Raw genomic sequence first — 19,333 nt, forward strand, 5'->3', positions numbered from 1 at the left:
AAAGCATTCCGGATCAGATAACTCCTGTGCATACCGGATTCGGAACCTTCCAAAGTCATACTTCCGGATTGTGTAATCCGGTACCATATGAACTATGGATTACGCAATCCGAAAGTGATTTTAGAACTTTCAATATGCCTTACGTATTGCGTAATCCGGTACTCATTTTGCTATATGAATTTCAATTATGCATTACGCAATTCGGAAGACATTTGGAACATCAAACATGACTTATAGATTACATAATCCAGAAGTCATTTTGTTGTGAAAATTTTGACTTATGGATTACACAATCCGGAAGTCACTTAAAATCACTTATGGATTACATAATCCAGAATTCATTATGCTGTTAAAATTTGACTTATGGATTATACAATCTGGAAGTCATGTTTAAGTTGTCAATTACAAAATCTTCGAAAGTGAATGCTATTTTTGTTTTGCATACTTATGTGAATTTATGGAAATTATAATAAAATGAAAATTAATGTTTTATGAATGAAGGTGTAAGTATGGAAGAATTAATGAATTATGTGCATACACATGGATTGTTTGAAAGGGACTATGGTATCCATTTTACAACAGATGAGGTGAATAAAATTTCATTTCATTCATGTTTATTGCATTATAATTTTGAAGAAGTGATTTTGTAATATTGTTAGAATAACTTTGTGTAGGTGTTTCCTTCGCGAGAAGACTTACTTGAATGGGTCCGTAGGATTGGTTATGGACTTGGTTTTGTTATTGTCATTATTAGGTCTGACATAGCAAATGGTAAGCAAGGGAGAAAGACATATGTCTTATTAGGCTGTGAAAGGGGAGGTAGTTACAAAAAGTACAAGGATGGTTTGGAGGTTAGTGTAACTGGTACTCGAAAATGTCATGTCCCTTTAAATTGCGAGGTAAACCTGTTGGAAAGGGTCAAGGTTGGGTACTTAAGGTAATATGTGGTACTAATAATCATGATTTGCATGATACATTAGTTGGTCATCCATATGCAGGCAGATTAAAAACGAATGAACATTCAATGCTTGTTGATATGACTAAAAGCATGGTTAAGCCAGGTAACATTCTATGTACTTTGAAGGAGAATAATGAGGATAATATGACAACAATAAAGCAAGTATACAATGCAAGATACTCGTACAAGAGATCTGTTAGAGGACCAAGAACTGAATTACAACAGTTAATGATGTTGTTAGACCGTGACAACTATCTTCACTGGAGTACATGTCATGAGTCTTCCAATATTGTTAGTGATATTTTTTGGACTCATCCTGATGCTGTGAAACTCTTGAATGCATTTAACATTGTATTCTTAATGGATACAACTTACAAAACAAACAAATATCGACTGCCTTTGCTTGTTCGTGTAGAGTGCCCCGTCATTTGTCACGCTCCGGGCTAACTGCAGCGCTGCCTCCGTACTCTCATATGCGTCAGTGCCTTCAGTGACATGATCACAATCTATCATGCGCTGGAGGATACTGACAATGCGCCTAAATATACCCTGCACCAATTTCAAAATAAATTAAACTAGTCAAATATATTGTTTAATCACATAACAATAAAAAAACTTACCGCCTGTGCATGCTCATCTTGAGATGAATGACCTGCCTGCTTAGCATTTGGGCTACGAAGGCGACGACGTGGTACAAAACTAGTTCGATCTCCAAGTTCACCTCTGCGAATGTATGGGTGTGATACCGTCCTAAACCAAGACATGTACTCAGGAACACATGCAGATGGACTATAAGCAACTCTCAAACCTGTCATCACATGGTGATCAAACTGCAACCTTTGATCAATGACATGTGCACCAGGAGCCTCAGCCGCCATCGGTGATGGTGGAATGCTTTGCTCATACCCAAATTGGCGCAAGACACGCTCGGGCATATATCTTTGTGATAAGTTGCCCAATCACAAGTGACCCGAGAATAAATAAATGGTCTCAAATGGTCTGCTCAATCTATGGTCCTCATACGGAGTCCAGATGATGTCATCGTGTGTGACCCCATCCAACTGCACCTGCACATCACCAACCGTGCAAATCTGATGGGCAACAATATACCATGCTGCCCGCGGGTGTACCTCGTCATATGAGGGATTAATATCCCTTCTTCCCATGCCCGAGAAGTGCTCATAAATCCATGCCTACGTAATTCAATCGTATTAGTTATAAAATATTTAATACAAAACATTATGGAATGTAACATGTGATTGCTAATTATTTGTATGGTTTCATACCTGAACCAGTGTCGCATAACTGACCAAATGTTTCGTGTTAAAATTGTTGGGTTTAATAGTGTCAAAGTTCAAGAAGGGGGGTGAATTGACCTTTTAAAAGCTTCTCGCAAAAACAGTATTTAACACAGTTTACAGAAAATAAATCGATTTATATGGAAATGAACAGATTTATTTTAGCACTATTTGTGTGTTTGAAAAGTGTTTATGCAGCAAGGTTAATCACAAGATCTGCAGATATATTTTCCAGATGCTCACACACTGATATTAGAACGAAAAACAGTGAATCACCAAAACAGCAACCTTCAATTTCAAGCAAGTGATTAAGGTTCAGTTAATGACTTGACAGTTTATTGAGTGATTTATTACAATCAACCTGTTCTAATGGCTTTTAACAGATTATAAGTGTTCTTATTGAAATCAACCAGTTTTCCAGAAATTAAGAACAATATGAACCGTGCCCAGACAGAACAGATTTATTTTTTAATTGAACTGATTTATTTCTTTGCTGTTTTATCAATTATGCAGAAACTTAATTGCAGAGATTGAGAGAGAATGAACACAGGGCAGTTATACTGGTTCACTCAACTGAGCTACATCCAGTCTTCACCTAAACCAAGGTGAAATTCACTAAATCACAATACAAACAAACACAATTCCCACTGTTCTTGAAACCTACAAGAACTTAGGTACTTTTGCTGAAAAAAACCTATTTCAGCTCACACACACTTCTTCAAGAAAACCTATCAAGAAGAGTGTTCAACCAAACTATTACAAGAAATGAAAAGTGAAACGACTACACCTGATTGAGGATACAAAGATCTGCCTTAAACCAGTAGGCAAGATTGTTAGAACAGTAGCAGCACCTCACACCAAGCTTTTGGAACCAAACCAAGAACAAGCACTTTGTGATTTTCGAAATCTTTGAAGAACAAATGCTAATTCTTTGTAAACTCTTAATTCTCTGCTGTAAAACTTGTTTTTACAAATGTATGAGCGATTATTAAACTCAGAAACAAGTTTTCATTTTATAGAAAACCAACTTATAACAGACTTTTGAAAAATAGTTAAAGCTGTTATAAAATGAACAGATTGAAAATAAAATGAACAGATTTATTTTCAAAAACAGTTAGAGAATTTGTTATGTGAGGAGACTTAGTCAGCCATTCTGGTGCAGGGACAAAACTGAAAACCGTTTAAGATAGCCATGGCACCAGAGTAAAAAAGAATCTATTCATTTACAGATGAACAGATTTATTTTTCAAAACGAAAACAGAGAAAGCTTAACTATTTAAAACACAGTCGTTTTGAAAGGTAGAAGACTTAGTCAAAATACTTGATGCACAAAATCTAATTTTCACAAGACTTAGCCAAGACATCAGTTTAAAAATGAATCTGTTTATTTAGAAAAGAACAGATTTATTTTTATGCAGTAAACGTGTTTTTTGTAAAACATGTGAAAAACAGTTCAAGAAACCTTATGCTTGTTCTTATCACATGGCCAGGGTAGGATGTGAGTTACTCAGCAAAAATCCCACTCTTAAACAACCTCAAAACACTACCTAAGACTCACTTAAAATACACATGAAAAGCACATATAAGTCTTCGTCAAACACATGTCTTGAAGGGGCAACAACCATCTTCAACAAAAATAAGATGCATCCATCAACTGCTCATATAGATATGTAAGTGTTGTTGCTCCCCATGCATATCTATGACACATATGTAGATTGCTGAATAACAATAAGTACGATATAGATACAGAGGTGGCACTTTTATCTACAAAAATAGTGCATCCAAGCAGATGCAACAAGTAAGCCCTGACAGCACACTCCCAAGCCTCCTAAGCGCAACATTCCTCATATATATCTCGAAGCCAACTCAGTCGTACGTGGACGCCTCAACACTGCCTCATCTCAACCTTCCCCCGAGCCTCATCCACCCCTAGTAACTCAGCTAAAATTGTCGCAGCCTCGTTGTACTCTAAGGGCACATATGTTGGAATTGACCCAAAATGGGGAGGTGTAAAAGAGATGACACATCATCAAGTGTGATGGTCATCTCACCTACGGGAAGGTGGAAGGAGTTTGTCTCCCGATGCCACCTTTCGACAAAGGCTGAAATCAATCCCTTGTCACCCACTTCATAACTTATATTGCACAAACTAAACAATCCAGAATTTTGTATAAGTAGCTCAATATTAGCATGAGCCATCCCAAATTTACGTAATTTCCTACCGTGGGATACCAATTTAAGTTCTCCCCGATCCTAATTTAAATTTTGCATATATTAAATATAATTAAATAAATTTAAACAACAATTAGTAAAGACAATTTAATTGAAGGTTTTTTCGTTCTTACCTCACCCTCCCAAAGCTTAACAACAACATGGTCAGGAAAATTTACTAGTAAAGACATATCAGAAGGTCCTCTAGGAAACCCTTCTCCCTGGTCTACTTGGTCATCATTCTGTAATCCTTGTTCATTGTCATTATCGATATGAACATCATCACCAATCCTTTCCTCGACACCACCTCGGTCTCTTCTACGGACGGATGTCCTCGGTCTTCTGCGATCATGATCCTAAGATCCACCATCTCTAGTTTTAGCCATATTTATCCACAACACAATTTAAATTTTAATTATTTACAAATAATAAATAATATAATCATGAATTTGTGTACATAATATAAAATTTAAAAAAGTTTTTACCAAGTGGGTTGGAAACTAAATACATAACAAAAACGCAAAAACACAAAAATCGCTACTTTGTAAGAACACTACCGGATTACATAATTTGAAAGACTAAGTACACAATGTACATACCGAAGTATGTAATTCGAAACATGTTGTAAACCTAAACCGGATTACGTAATTCAAAATTACTTAAATACCTAAACCGGATTACCTAATTCAGAATTACTTAAATAACCTAAATTGGATTACGTAATCCGGTATTACTTTACATTCTCAACTGTACCAGATTACATAATCTGGTGCCTATTACGAAAAAACGCAAGTTTCAAACGGATTACACAGTGAGTACCGGATTACACAACAACACAAACGGATTACACAGTGAATACTAGATTACACAGCAGCACAAACGCAAGTTTCAAAAGCAATGCAAAATCAGTAAAATTAAACTTACTAACCTGTGAAGAGGACACTTGTGGATATGTGAGTGGTAGAGAATGTGGGGTTTAGAGAAATTTGAGAGATGAAGAGAAAGAAACCTTGGAATGGGAGGGGGTAGTGCGACGCCGCTGGAAAGGAAATAGAAGAAGAGGCACGGTGAAGGTGAAAGTGAAGTTTAGATTTAAATGTTAAAAGTAGATTAAAATATTATTTTAATTTTTTAATATTTTTATTGAAGGGTATATTAGTAAATGTGCTTTTAGTATAGGGTTGGAAGAAGAAGTCATGGAGGTGCAGGAAGAAACTATCTTGCATTAGTGCTCTATTTTTACCCAACAAAGGAGGTTTTGTGGGTGTTTTGTTATTGTGTTGTTTTGCTACACACTTGCAACATTGGTTTGTGCACTTTGGTGGACATGGATGAGGGGTGATTGTTTCTTCCTGCACCTCCATATGTTATTCTCTCACCTCATAAATTTTTGTATTTCCAAATATATCCATTTGTAATATTTCGGATTATATAATCTGAAAGTCTTTTTTCAAATTTGTAATTAGCTTCTGAATTACATAATCTGGAAGCCATTTTTTAGATGCATAATTAGTTTTTCAATTACATAATTTGGAAGTCTTTTTTAGCTTCCAAATTATGTAATTCGAAAGTCTTTTTTCAAATGTGTGTCCAAATTTCATAATTCGAAAGCTACTATATGAGAGTGATACAAGAAACATAAAAAAGTATTTTCACGTTTATATGGAGTGACAGGAGAACCTATGGAGGTGCAGGAAGAAACAATCATCAGGGGCTGAGTAGATTTTTGGAAAGGTGTTTCTTCCTCAACCCAACAAATTTCTGCTTGGTGCACCTCATCAATTTTGCAAAGATTGTTTTATCCTTTTAAAGTTGATTTATATGGATTACTTTTTTCGAATATTTTCATAACATATTTTGCAGAATATTTATAGAAAATATTTTTTGAAATTTATAAAATATATTATCGAAAAGTATTTTTTAAAATAAAATTTTTGGAAAACTTTTCAAAACGTATTTATGTTTCGGAATGTATTTTTAAAAAAAATAAAATTCTATAGTATGTTCTCGAAGGAGTTTTTTAAAATTATGACGAATTAGATGAAATATTTTACCTAGAGTGCAGTAAGAAATTTGCCAGAATACAGATAAAAAACACCCTTTCTAGAAACATTGAACTTGTGTGAAGATAGTGAAGCTTGAAAGTGAATGATATTTATGTTTAATTTTAAAATTTGTTGGATTTCTGGTACGAAGTTGTTCCAATATGGGAATTCTCTTAATTATGCATTCTATAATTAATAAATTATTATTTTTAGATTGTATAATTTTAAATTTAATAATAATATTCTGAATTACAACATTCATAACATAATTTTAAAATTAATATTAATTTTTTTATTATACAAATTCAAAATATATTTTGACTTTTTGGAACTATGTAATGTACAAGTGAAAGTCATATTTTAAAACATAATATAAATGTAGAAGTCAAATTTTCACTTCCAGATTCATAACTCAAGTTTGATTCTTGTATCCGAAAACCAATTTTGACCAACTAATATCCCAATCTAGAAATTAATTTTGTGTTTTTATATTTTGTTAATCCATATTTAAGTTTATTTAATCGCTAACCAATATTAAAAAGTGAATTAGTTTAAGAGGGTTGCATTCAATTTTTTACAAGAGACCGTGTAAGTAAAGTAAATTATTATTTATGTAAAAAATACATTTCCTGAATCAAAGAATGCATTTCTTAAAGTGTATATTTTCCTTTTTCTTAAATGTAATACATTGAAGACTTACAATATAAAATAAATTTTTAAATTTGATTAATTTTAGATTTAAAATCAACAAATTTTCTACCGGACGAGTCATGTCATTGGTACAATTTGGAGCACACACTAAATACACATCCATTAAATTCGGGTAACCAGAAATCAAGAATATTCCTAAAATGAACTAACATTGCTAAAGTTATGATAAATTCAACCCATTACAACAGATGTTCCGTGACTAAACACTATAAATAAATTCTTTATAGATATGTAATTTACACCTTTAATTCGTTCTTAATATACACCTCATATACCTAGTACTTACTTGATCTTCAGAGTACTTTTCAGATCAACCTGATTGAGTACCAGTGATTAAGGAAGAAGACTTATAAGAAAAAATAAGTAAACAACCAAATGCCATGTGAATCGTGAATAATTGTATAACCAGTTTATTATATAACCCACTTTCTTTTTCTTTTTCTTTTCTTTTTCTTTTTCTTTTTCTTTGTACAAATAAAATTTGAAGATTAGAAGTGTATTTTAATTGCACAATCTACAATCTTAGTGTTACCACGAAATTTTTTTTGAGAATGTATAATTGAGAGGTATCCCAAACTTCATAAAGAGGAAACGCAAACTCACAGTAATGCAGAACTCACAAAAACGAAACAATAAAAGTGAATCTCATAGCTTTCAGAGCAAAACCACCGGTACAGTACGTGGCGACAGTTGACGAGAACAATATTGATGGTGGCGATACCGATTGGGATGACGGTGGTAGTGACAGTATCGTAAGAGGGGTTCAAGGAACTAAGAGACAAGACAAGAGAGTGAAGAAACCATGAAGATGTTATAAAAGGATTTTTATATCGAGCTTGGTTTAAAATGAAAGGGAAAAAATAGTCAAATTCTTAAGATTAAAAAGTTAACAGAAATACAATTGTTGGAGATCTCATATCAGATCAAGAGATAAAAAAATTCATATAACTAGATGCAAATCTCATCTCGTGATTCAGTTTTATGAGGTTGAGTTACACTTAAAGTTTATTTCATAATATGTTATGATAGTATGTTATTCCACGCACGAGTCCTCACTCTCGACGTGAAGAAAGTGTGTTGGAGATCTCGACTAATATAGTGATGTTGTTATTTTTTAGCACGTGTTGTGCTGTGCGTGGTAATGGTAGTGTTGTAGTAAACTAAAATGACTGTGACTGCAACAAGTTGTGATTAGAAAATAAGAAAACTCCAAAAGAAGACAGCAAGGGAAAGAAAAACAAACTCATAGTTGCTGCAGATTTTTTTTCTTAATTTTGTATCCACCCTATTACTTTCGAAAAATCAAATAACTTTCTAATAATAAAAATTTAACTAAAAAATCTAAGTATTTTCTAATTAAGATTATTTTATTTTAAAAAGTTTTTTATTATAATTTCGGAAAGTGGTTAAAATTTATTTAAACGTATTTTGAGGTTTACTATGAAAGAAAGGATTGTGGATCACGCCGAAATTAATAAAATGCGAATCATATTCATCCTCACAAAAATAACTAAAAGTTATTTAAAGTTTAATCTGTAAAAGGATTTTATGTGGCAGTAAAAACATAGTATTTTTAGAAAAAAAATGAGAAAATTATAATATTTTATTTAATGTGAAAATGACAGGTAAGACCAACGAAGCAATATTTGAAGAGAGAATAGAGCATGTGATTTTCACATTGCAGGCACTATATAAGTCCAGCAAATTCTTTAAGAAAAATAATATTAACTCATTCTCCATTTTTACAATATTTTATTCAATAAGCCGCCACTGAACTTTGAAAGTCTACATGCATCATCATCACAATTAGTTATTCAACAAATTCATGCTGAAATTTACTTGAATTTGCTCAACTTTAATTCAAATTTGATCTTTTGTTGAACCAAAACTCCTATGTATTTTTTAAAAAAAATAATTTTTTGGGCTCACAAGTCACAACTTGATGCTAATAATAGAAAATTGTATGGTTATTTCCTTGCACTTTCCTACTCCACTTTATGGAATACCCATGGCTCCACCTAGTAAAAAAGTGGCAAGTGTGTCTTCATTCATCTTCATCTTCATCTTTGCTTCCTTTGCAAACCTGAGCTACCACAATGAACGTTGATTAAAGACTCAAGCTAAATTTTAATATTATTCTAATAAACAAGACAAAAAAAGTGCTTATGGGACAGACTAATGTGGGTAACTTATGTTTGAAAAACTTTACTCAATAATAGAAAAGTAAAAGATTAGTTAAACTATGGATTTTTTTAAAACAATTTTATAGTAAAATTAGTTTTTCTTAAATTAAGATTAGTTTTTACACAAATTTTAATTTTTTTTAAAGAAGTTATGTAAGAGAATCTTTCAAGTAAAATTTTATGATGGCATAATTAAATTGGTATAATTTTTTTTTGATAGAGTCTGAAATTTACACGTATACTTTGTATAATGGTAATAAGACAGAGAACTGTTGGGTGAAGTAGATAGTTTAATGTAAAAGATATGGCAACCGTTAGCAGTAATCACTTTTGCACTGACTGCTACTTTTGAATCAAAGAAAACAACATGTTATTAAAATATGAACTAAAATAATGGTTTTATGGTAAAAAACAATCCCCACAAGGACTCTCTGTGCTGGTCAATGATGAATGAGGGGATTATAAAATAATAACTAAATGAAAGAGAGAGGAACCAAATTATAGAAGAAGAAGAACCACTGTATGGTGTTGTAGATGTAACAAAACAGCTCTCCTCCTGCAATTGAATGAGCCTTGACAATCATATGACCAGATTGGATTTGTTTCCCAATCAAGGGACCACAGAAGAGGTGGCTGCTATAGGGTCTTCATAAATGATTTCCCAGCTTTAAAGGAGAAAGACACTATTGTTTTTCTGTGTGAAGAGTTCTCTTTCTCCCTTCCATGAATCCCCCCACCACCTGTAACAATCATTGGCAACTTTTGGCATCATCTCTGTAATTGTCAGGAGCTTGAGGTTTAACAGCTCCAGTAGTAACTGCTTCACAAAGCCCCTAGTTTAACACAATTCCAATGGAGTTAACTCCAAGAGGAAGGACTCAGGGCCATGTGTTGACCTTTGAGAGAGATGCGGATTCTTTTGTGGAGGAAGACAAGGAGCTTCAGTCCAAGTGGGCTGCCATAGAGAAGCTACCAACTTTCAAAAGGATTAAGACTTCTTTTGTTGATATCACTCAGGAGGATACTGGAAGCAGCAGCAGAGAAACAGTGGAAAAGTTTGGAGCTTGGAGAAGCAGCAGCAAAAGGGTGGTCGATGTTACCAAGCTTGGAGCAGTGGAAAAGCGTTTATTCATTGACAGGCTCATAAAGCACATTGAGAATGATAACCTCCAACTGCTGCAGAAACTAAGAGAAAGGATGGACAGGTATTTCCACTTGCTTTGATTGTCAAGCTGTAGAAGATGTTCTCAGTGTTGTCACAAACAGAATAAGTGTAACATTCTGTTGGAGTTATTGGTAGAGTGGAGTATTTACAAGTGACAAAACCTTCATATTTGCCTTTTTTATCACAAAGGGTTTTGGTTTGGACCCAATTCCAAAATAGGATAGCTTTTGACCAATTTTCAAATTTCTTTTCGATGTTCGAAATTTTCTTTTTGTTTTCCCCCATTCTATTTGCTTGTTACTTTTGATTCAGTTTAACACTTTGATCTTGTAGAGACATACCTCTGATTACTAGGATCACTTTGCATCATCAGTTAAATGAAGGAACCAGTTGATGTTGGTACTTTATTTCAAGAATTGACATATTGGTTGTTTTCAGAGTCAATGTGAAGTTACCTACTGTGGAGATCAAGTACAAGAACCTGAATGTAGGAGCAGAATGTGAGGTTGTTCAAGGGAAGGCACTCCCAACTCTATGGAACTCTTTTTCTAGCACATTTTCTGTAAGCATGCTTTCTCCTTGAACCTAAGCAGGTCACTAAGAAACCGAATTATATATAAAGCAATATTAAGAGACACAATCTAAGAAGAAAATGGAAAAGCAAAGAAATATTTACATTTGTTCATCATAAAATAAGCTAACTTTATCCTTGAACAGGGTTTCATGAAGACTATATCGTGTAATTCTCAAGGAGCAGAGATAAGCATTCTGAATGATGTCAGTGGCATCGTTAAGCCATCAAGGTTAGTGAATATGTTATATGCGTATGTTGTTTTGAAACACTAGGTAACTTAGAAATACTAGCAATACACTTCATATCATCTAGAGTCAAATGGGGAGTGAAACTCACATGATTTAACTGGTTCCTCACCAATTTCAAATAATAGTAAAGTGTGTATTGCTTAACACTTCTTGTTTTTCAGCTAGTTACTGACAAAAGTGTGCACATGTTTTCTGTCTTTCTGAATTCAGTCCTTTAAAATTCACAAGTACTGAAGACATTAAGCATGGATATTGTATTGTGACCACAAATATTATAAAGCTTACAATAAAAGGGGCTAAATTACTAAGTTTTCAAAGATGTTTTTATCTGCAGGCTTACTCTTCTTCTTGGTCCACCAGGCTGTGGGAAAACAACCCTGTTAAAGGCACTGGCTGGAAAACTAGAGCAGTCTCTCAAGGTCTGTATTTTAAACACAAAATAACAGATTGAAATTATCGGATAAAGTCACTTAGTTCAAGTATCTTTTGTATCTGAGTTCTCATAGTCATATATATAGCAAACATGATTGAGTATAATTTAGACTAATAAGGAATATGCTTAGCAGTGCCATTGATGTTACTTCATCCTTGATGGAATTCTAAAAGGTCTTCCAAAACTAATATAAGGAACCAAGCCAATTGAATTTCCCTATACCGCAATCTCAGTGATATTCTACTGCTTTTACTCATATTCAGGTTTCTGGAGAAATCTCTTACAATGGTTACAAGCTAGACGAATTTGTTCCTCAAAAATCATCAGCTTACATAAGCCAGTATGACCTGCACGTCCCAGAGATGACTGTGAGAGAAACAATTGACTTTTCGGCTCGCTGTCAGGGAGTTGGAAGCAGAGCTGGTGAAGCTTCTTACTTGCTCAATCCTAGATTATTCCACAAAATTGTAATTAATACCTTACTATTAGGCATTCACATATAATATATCCTCTGCATTGCAGATATAGTGGCTGAAATCACCAGGAGGGAAAAAGAAGAAGGAATCATCCCCGACGCAGATATTGATACCTATATGAAGGTAGTTTTAGTATAGACAATTAATGACATAATTACCAAACAACCAGATGACAAAGAAAATAACAAGACTTTTTCAGGCAATTTCAGTTGAAGGACAGAGCGAAAATCTTCAAACAGAATATGTTTTAAAGGTACATATGGTTCAAGCAGAACTGAATAAGAGTACATAATTTTTCATTGGCTTATTTATGATGTTTCTACCTTTTTGACATGTGAATACAAACTTCTGATATCGTAGATTCTCGGACTGGATATCTGTGCTGACATATTGGTAGGTGATGCACTAGATAGAGGCATTTCAGGTGGACAGAAGAAAAGACTAACTACAGGTATCTAGAATGATAAATAATGTTTTATACTGTAATTGAAAAAAATTCAGAACTCAAAATTCTTTTTAACTATAAGAACTCCTCCTGGCTAAAGGACATATGAATTGCCTCACCTCTTTGCCAGACCAATGATCACTGATAAATTGAAGGCTAATGAAACCTTCTGCTTAGGCAGCAAATAAACCAGTTGTTCTTCATCTTCATATTCTCCCCCCTAATGCATCCATTTTATTTTCAAAACACTATGACAGGAGAGATGATCGTGGGTCCTATAAAAGCTCTTTTTATGGATGAAATATCAACTGGCTTGGACAGCTCCACAACCTTTCAAATAGTTACATGTCTCCAGCAATTGGTGCACATAACAGATGCAACTGCAGTACTTTCTCTCCTTCAACCAGCACCGGAAACTTATGAGTTGTTTGATGATCTTATATTGATGGCTGAGGGTAAAATAGTATACCATGGCCCCCGCAGTCAAGCACTCCAATTTTTTAAGGATTGTGGTTTCTGGTGTCCTGAAAGAAAAGGAGTTGCAGACTTTCTTCAAGAGGTGAGATAACAAATGCCCCCCCTCCCCTTTTTCTTTGGTGCCATAGGAAGTACTTAGCTACAGCTGAGCCAAAGCACAAGTGAATTTTCCTTCTTGTTAATCCACTTTATCCTCATATCATAGCCTCACAACACAAGTGATAAATTTCAACTATGTACAGGTAATCTCTAAGAAGGATCAAAGGCAATACTGGTACCGCACAGATATTCCTTACAGATATATTTCAGTGGATGAATTCTCTCAAATATTCATATCAAGTTATTGGGGAAGAATGTTAAGTGATGAGCTCTCACAGCCAAACGATAAATCTGAATCCCATAAAAGAGCTTTATCATTTAGCAAGTACTCTCTGGGAAAATTGGATTTGTTTACAGCTTGTATGAAAAGGGAGATTCTCCTCATGAAACGAAATTCATTTATCTATGTGTTTAAAACTGTACAGGTTAGTATCAAGTTCAACTAAGCTAAGTGACACTTGAATGCTTCAATCAGTTTCTTTGATCTCACTTGTTTCCATTGCAGCTTACAATCACAGCAATCATAACAATGACAGTCTTCTTACGCACTCAGAGGGATGAGGACTTGATAGGTGCAAACTATTTATTGGGTTCATTGTACTATACACTTGTCCGCCTCATGACTAATGGAGTTGCAGAATTGATCATGACTATTACTAGACTCCCTGTTGTTGATAAACAGACGGAATTCTATCTCTATCCAGCTTGGGCATACTGCCTTCCATCTGCAATTCTAAAGATTCCATTTTCAGTACTTGATTCTATTGTTTGGACATCAGTAACATATTATGTTATAGGCTACAGCCCTGAAATAACAAGGCAAGTACTTTGTTTACTTTCATGCATACACAAAACAGCATGCTTTTCTTTTACTTTGCAAGTTTTTCTTATCTCTTACCTTATGAGATCAGGTTCCTCCGCCAGTTTCTTTTGCTTGTTACTTTGCATATGTCATCCACCTCCATGTGTCGTTTCCTGGCTTCAGTTTTCAAAACTGATGTTGCAGCTACAACTGTTGGTTCCTTGGTCCTAGCACTGATGTTCTTGTTTGGAGGCTTTATTCTTCCTCGGCGTAAGCAAATTTATAGCCTCAATCTATAAGTTTTTGTACTAATTTTAAAGTTTCTCATTCTTATGGAGTTTATTCACTGCAGCATCACTACCACGGTGGTTGAGGTGGGGATTTTGGCTTTCTCCAATGTCATATGGGGAAATTGGAATAACACTAAATGAATTTCAAGCTCCTCGCTGGCAAAAGGTATTTTTATAAGATAATTATTGTTCAGCTTCATGATAGGTCACAATAATATATATATATATGTATGTATGTATATATATATATGTATATATATGTATGTATGTGTATGTATGTATGTGTATGTATGTATGCGTGTATGTATGTATATCTAAATTACTTTCTTTTTTATTTGCAGATCCAAGAGGGAAATATCACAGTAGGGAAGGAGGTTCTTAGTAGTCACGGTTTAGACTTTGACAGTAACTTCTATTGGATATCAGTTGGAGCCCTACTTGGTTTCACCATACTGTTTGATTTTGGATTTGTCTTGGCATTAACATACATAAAACGTAAGTCTTATCTTTGTTAATACAAGGAAAATAATAAAACAGTTACTTTATTTGTTCAATCCACTGACTTCAAGGGAAATGTATTCAGAGCCTAAGATGTCTCGAGCTTTAGTCTCAAAAAAGAAGCTCTCTCAGCTAAATGAACAAGGAAGAAGTGATAGTGTGGAACTGAAGTCAGTTACCGTTGATATTGGCCACACACCAAGGGGAAATCAAAGCACAGGTGAATAACGCTTCCATGATAAATTATATCAAACAAGAGTTCTTTCTTTCAAGCAAAAATAGTAAGGAATTTTGGTTTCTTTTACATGTTTGGTCATGCAGGGAAAATGGTCCTTCCCTTTGAGCCATTGTCAATAGCATTTAAGGATGTCCAGTACTTTGTTGATGTTCCACCGGTAATAAGCTTACCTATCTTGTTTGTCATGATTTCGTGTTATTGACAATGTTGCCAATTAAGATTTTATAACTTTGTCATTCTGAGCAGGAGATGAAAAAACATGGTTCCGATGAGAAAAGGCTACAATTGCTCCGTGATATCACTGGAGCTTTTAGGCCAGGAGTTCTCACTGCACTGATGGGGGTCAGTGGAGCAGGGAAGACAACTCTAATGGATGTTCTTTCCGGAAGAAAAACTGGAGGTATCATTGAAGGAGAAATAAGAATTGCAGGATACCCTAAAGTACAAAAGACATTTGAAAGAGTTTCAGGTTACTGTGAGCAGAATGACATACATTCTCCATATATAACCATTGAAGAATCTGTCAAATACTCAGCTTGGTTGCGATTGCCAACAGAAATTGATTCAGCCACAAAAGGGGTATGGTTTCCTTTATCACTTGCACCATGGTTTTTCTTTCCTAAATAACAGATGCATTTTATAACTTTCTAAATTCTATGTATATCTACTGAACAGAAATTTGTTGAAGAAGTCCTTGAAACAATTGAACTTGACAGTGTAAAGGATTGCTTAGTTGGCGTACCTGGCCAAAGTGGCTTATCTACCGAGCAACGTAAAAGACTAACCATTGCAGTGGAACTTGTTTCCAATCCATCAATAATATTCATGGATGAACCTACATCTGGTTTGGATGCTCGAGCAGCTGCAGTTGTTATGCGTGCAGTGAAGAATGTTGTTGCCACTGGCAGAACCACTGTTTGCACTATACACCAACCAAGCATCGACATATTTGAGACTTTTGATGAGGTAGTCCAAAGTGCATTCTGTTGTCAAAATCTGTGAAATAGCAGCCTTTAAAATATAATAACTTTCTATCTAATGCACAAATAAATCAGTGTATTCATCTCTCTCGGTGATTCAGTAAATATCTTGATTTCTTGCTTCTAGAATTGGAAGTAAGTGGCATGTAGCAAAATTTGACCACCCTTATTTGCAAATCTAGAAATAAAATGCATGATATTACCTTCTCTGTCATGGCCAGCAACTAAAATTTAGTTATTTTCATGCAGTTGATTCTAATGAAATCTGGTGGACAGATTATTTATAGTGGAATGCTAGGCCATCATTCAAGTAGACTGATTGAATATTTTCAGGTATGCTCAAACCAACAGCAAAGTAGATAGCAGTTTAGATTCTTGATGGATCAATGATCATTTTATTTTCTTACGATAGTCTCAAATATGTTAATGACTAAATTAAAACTGCCCTTAGGGGAGTGTGTACCTTTGCCGCTCCTTCATTTAAACTGTTAAAATTTGTAGCTAATTAATTTCACTGTCCATCAGAATATACCTGGGGTGCCAAAGATCATGGACAATTATAATCCTGCAACCTGGATGTTGGAAGCTACCTCTGCATCTGTAGAAGCAAAACTCAAAATAGATTTTGCTCAAATATATAAGGAGTCACACCTTTACCAGTGAGCATCCAATCGGCTATTCTTCATTTTACAATTTTTTTAAACTTTTGTTTTTCAGAATTTACGTGCCATAACTGTTTTCAGTTTTAATGGTAATGATAATAAATTTCAAAGATTACTTATCCCAAATTTTGAATTACTGTTTCTGTTTCTAGGGATACCCTTGAAGTGGTAAGAGTGTTAAGTGAACCAGCACCAGGTTCGACAGACCTACATTTCTCAACTAGATTCCCACAAAATAGCTTGGGACAGTTCATGGCATGCTTATGGAAGCAACACTTGTCCTATTGGAGAAGTCCTGAGTACAACTTAACACGTTTCATATTCATGATTGTTTGTGCAATAATATTTGGAGCAGTATTTTGGCAGAAAGGGAATGAAATGTAAGTTTGTTTTCATATACTTATAATTTTTCCTGAAAATAAACTCATTCATTTTTTCTCCAAAAAGAAATATGTATGTTAAAAGAATCTCCACAACCTCAAACTCCAGATAGTGGAGATGCAACATTTTATCCCTATACTTCATTCGTTCCACTGTCTGTCTTCAACATATGGACTCGAGTGGAAAGGAGATTATTAAATTAACATATCTCAGGTTCTTTTACTTTTGATAAGTTCTGTCAACAGAGAGAAGCTGAAATCCATAAAATAGTACTTTCAGCACCTTCATTGTGATAACCACAGAGAGAAGCAAGTGAATTACTCAACCAAGTGCCATGAATAGTGTGCCTTACGAAAGCATAAAACAATATGAATTTTGTGTCATAGTCATATTAGGGAAAATCAACATAAGTGCTTGCATGATTCTAGTGTAGTCTTAAACTTGAAGTTGTACAGATGAAAGTGCTGACATATACTTCTTCTTTGGTTAAAGAAACAATCAGCAGGATTTGTTCAACGTACTTGGATCCATGTATATTGCTGTAATATTCTTGGGTCTAAATTACTGCTCTACAATTCTGCCATATGTGGCTACTGAGCGTGCTGTTTTGTACCGAGAAAAGTTTGCTGGAATGTATTCTTCCACTGCTTATTCATTTGCACAGGTTTGTAGTTACTTTAAACAAATTCAAGTAGTACTTATTTGATAGGAAAAATAAATGTTATTAAATCAGTAATATTCTTTTCTTAATGCAGGTGGCCATTGAAATACCATATATCTTAGTGCAATCAATTTTATATGTGGCCATCACATATCCAATGATAGGTTTCCATTGGTCAGTTCAGAAAGTGTTTTGGTACTTCTACACCACATTCTGTACATTTTTGTACTTTGTATACCTTGGAATGATGATAATGTCAATGAGCTCGAATCTCGACATAGCATCTGTATTGTCAACCGCAGTCTACACCATATTCAATCTCTTTTCTGGATTTCTCATGCCAGGACCGGTAAGTCTTTTGGATCTACCAAAATTTCTCTATACTAATTCAGTGTTTATGGCATCACAAGGGCTTGAATTTCTACCTTAATATTATATTTGCATCCAAAATACTTTTTGAGGGAATTTGGATCCAAAGTTTTCTAGGATCCAATCCAATCCCACCCAAAATGCTTACTTTTAAAGGTGAATTTTATCCTTCCCCAAAATGTAATCCATTCCATTGTTGAAGGATCATACTGCCTATCAACATCAAAGTTCATAATTAAACGACTTTCACAGATAATTATTTTTTGAATTTTTCTTTATAGCATCCGGAACAACAGAATCATACTGCATCTCTGAATTATATCAGTAACTTAATACATGTGTTTGACTGGGGGAGCTGAATGTCCATAGTCCATGCCAATAAGTACAAGATGCTTTGAAGCCTTAGATATTAACTATGTTTCTTAATTGCAGAAAATTCCTAAATGGTGGGTTTGGTGCTACTGGATTTGTCCTACTGCTTGGTCCTTGAATGGCCTCCTAACTTCACAATATGGAGATTTGGAGAAGGAGGTAACAGTCTTTGGGAAGCGCCAATCAGTTGGTTCCTTTTTACGAGATTACTATGGTTTCCGGCATGACAGATTAAGCCTTGTGGCTGTGGTGCTCATTGCTTACCCAATTGTTTATGCTTCTCTGTTTGCTTATTTCATAAGGAAAATGAATTACCAAAAGAGATAAGACAGACACAGACACAGATTGGTTCTTCTGCAGTGTGGTGTCTTCAATTTTCATGTATAGAAATATAGAAACATGTGGCTACATAGATTAGCAAGATGTTTACGGCAAGATACTCTCATATGTAACATGTAATGTTCAAATTTGTTTTATAGTTTTGATGTTGGTTATGTAGATCCCTGCCAAAAGAGGAGGAAAATGAAGAAGTGAAAAAACCTTTCTATCAGGGGCTTACAGACAAATATGTCAACAAGTGAGATAGGTTTATGAGACATATTTTTTCAAGAAAGCTAGTTATGTAGTAATAAAAAATATTCAAGTTGTACAAGTTAAAATAACACTATTTAATTAGAAAACTCTTTGTATCTATAATATATATGTTTCATTTTACTTCTCTTAGCTTTTATTATTATTTACATCCCTGTCAATTTAT

The 19,333-nt window shown here is 34.4% G+C and overlaps 1 protein-coding gene across 1 annotated transcript; it reads left to right on the plus strand.

Annotated features, from left to right (window-relative positions):
• The first annotated feature begins 9,839 nt into the window (after positions 1-9,839).
• Positions 9,840-19,290, plus strand: LOC137807065 (pleiotropic drug resistance protein 3). The gene is made up of 24 exons (XM_068607509.1): positions 9,840-10,611; positions 11,010-11,133; positions 11,289-11,374; positions 11,728-11,812; positions 12,090-12,249; positions 12,349-12,425; positions 12,502-12,555; positions 12,663-12,753; positions 13,005-13,306; positions 13,467-13,748; positions 13,829-14,142; positions 14,235-14,395; positions 14,478-14,581; positions 14,757-14,910; positions 14,999-15,133; positions 15,235-15,308; positions 15,398-15,730; positions 15,827-16,117; positions 16,381-16,464; positions 16,657-16,790; positions 16,946-17,173; positions 17,667-17,838; positions 17,930-18,184; positions 18,637-19,290. The coding sequence occupies exons 1-24, from the start codon at positions 10,259-10,261 to the stop codon at positions 18,901-18,903; spliced, it is 4,320 nt and encodes a 1,439-aa protein (XP_068463610.1). The 5' UTR covers positions 9,840-10,258; the 3' UTR covers positions 18,904-19,290.
• The last annotated feature ends 43 nt before the right edge of the window (positions 19,291-19,333 follow it).

The sequence above is a fragment of the Phaseolus vulgaris genome, chromosome 3, assembly GCF_051622355.1.
Source record: "Phaseolus vulgaris cultivar YP4 chromosome 3, ASM5162235v1, whole genome shotgun sequence".
Lineage (NCBI taxonomy): Eukaryota > Viridiplantae > Streptophyta > Magnoliopsida > Fabales > Fabaceae > Phaseolus > Phaseolus vulgaris.

Excerpts from the sequence above, each read along its gene's own strand:
- LOC137807065 (XM_068607509.1), top strand. The coding sequence starts at position 10,259 with ATGGAGTTAACTCCAAGAGGAAGGACTCAGGGCCATGTGTTGACCTTT. Across the intron at positions 12,426-12,501 it reads ATATTGATACCTATATGAAG|GCAATTTCAGTTGAAGGACA; the intron begins GTAGTTTTAGTA and ends AGACTTTTTCAG. Across the intron at positions 15,731-15,826 it reads TTGATTCAGCCACAAAAGGG|AAATTTGTTGAAGAAGTCCT; the intron begins GTATGGTTTCCT and ends TCTACTGAACAG.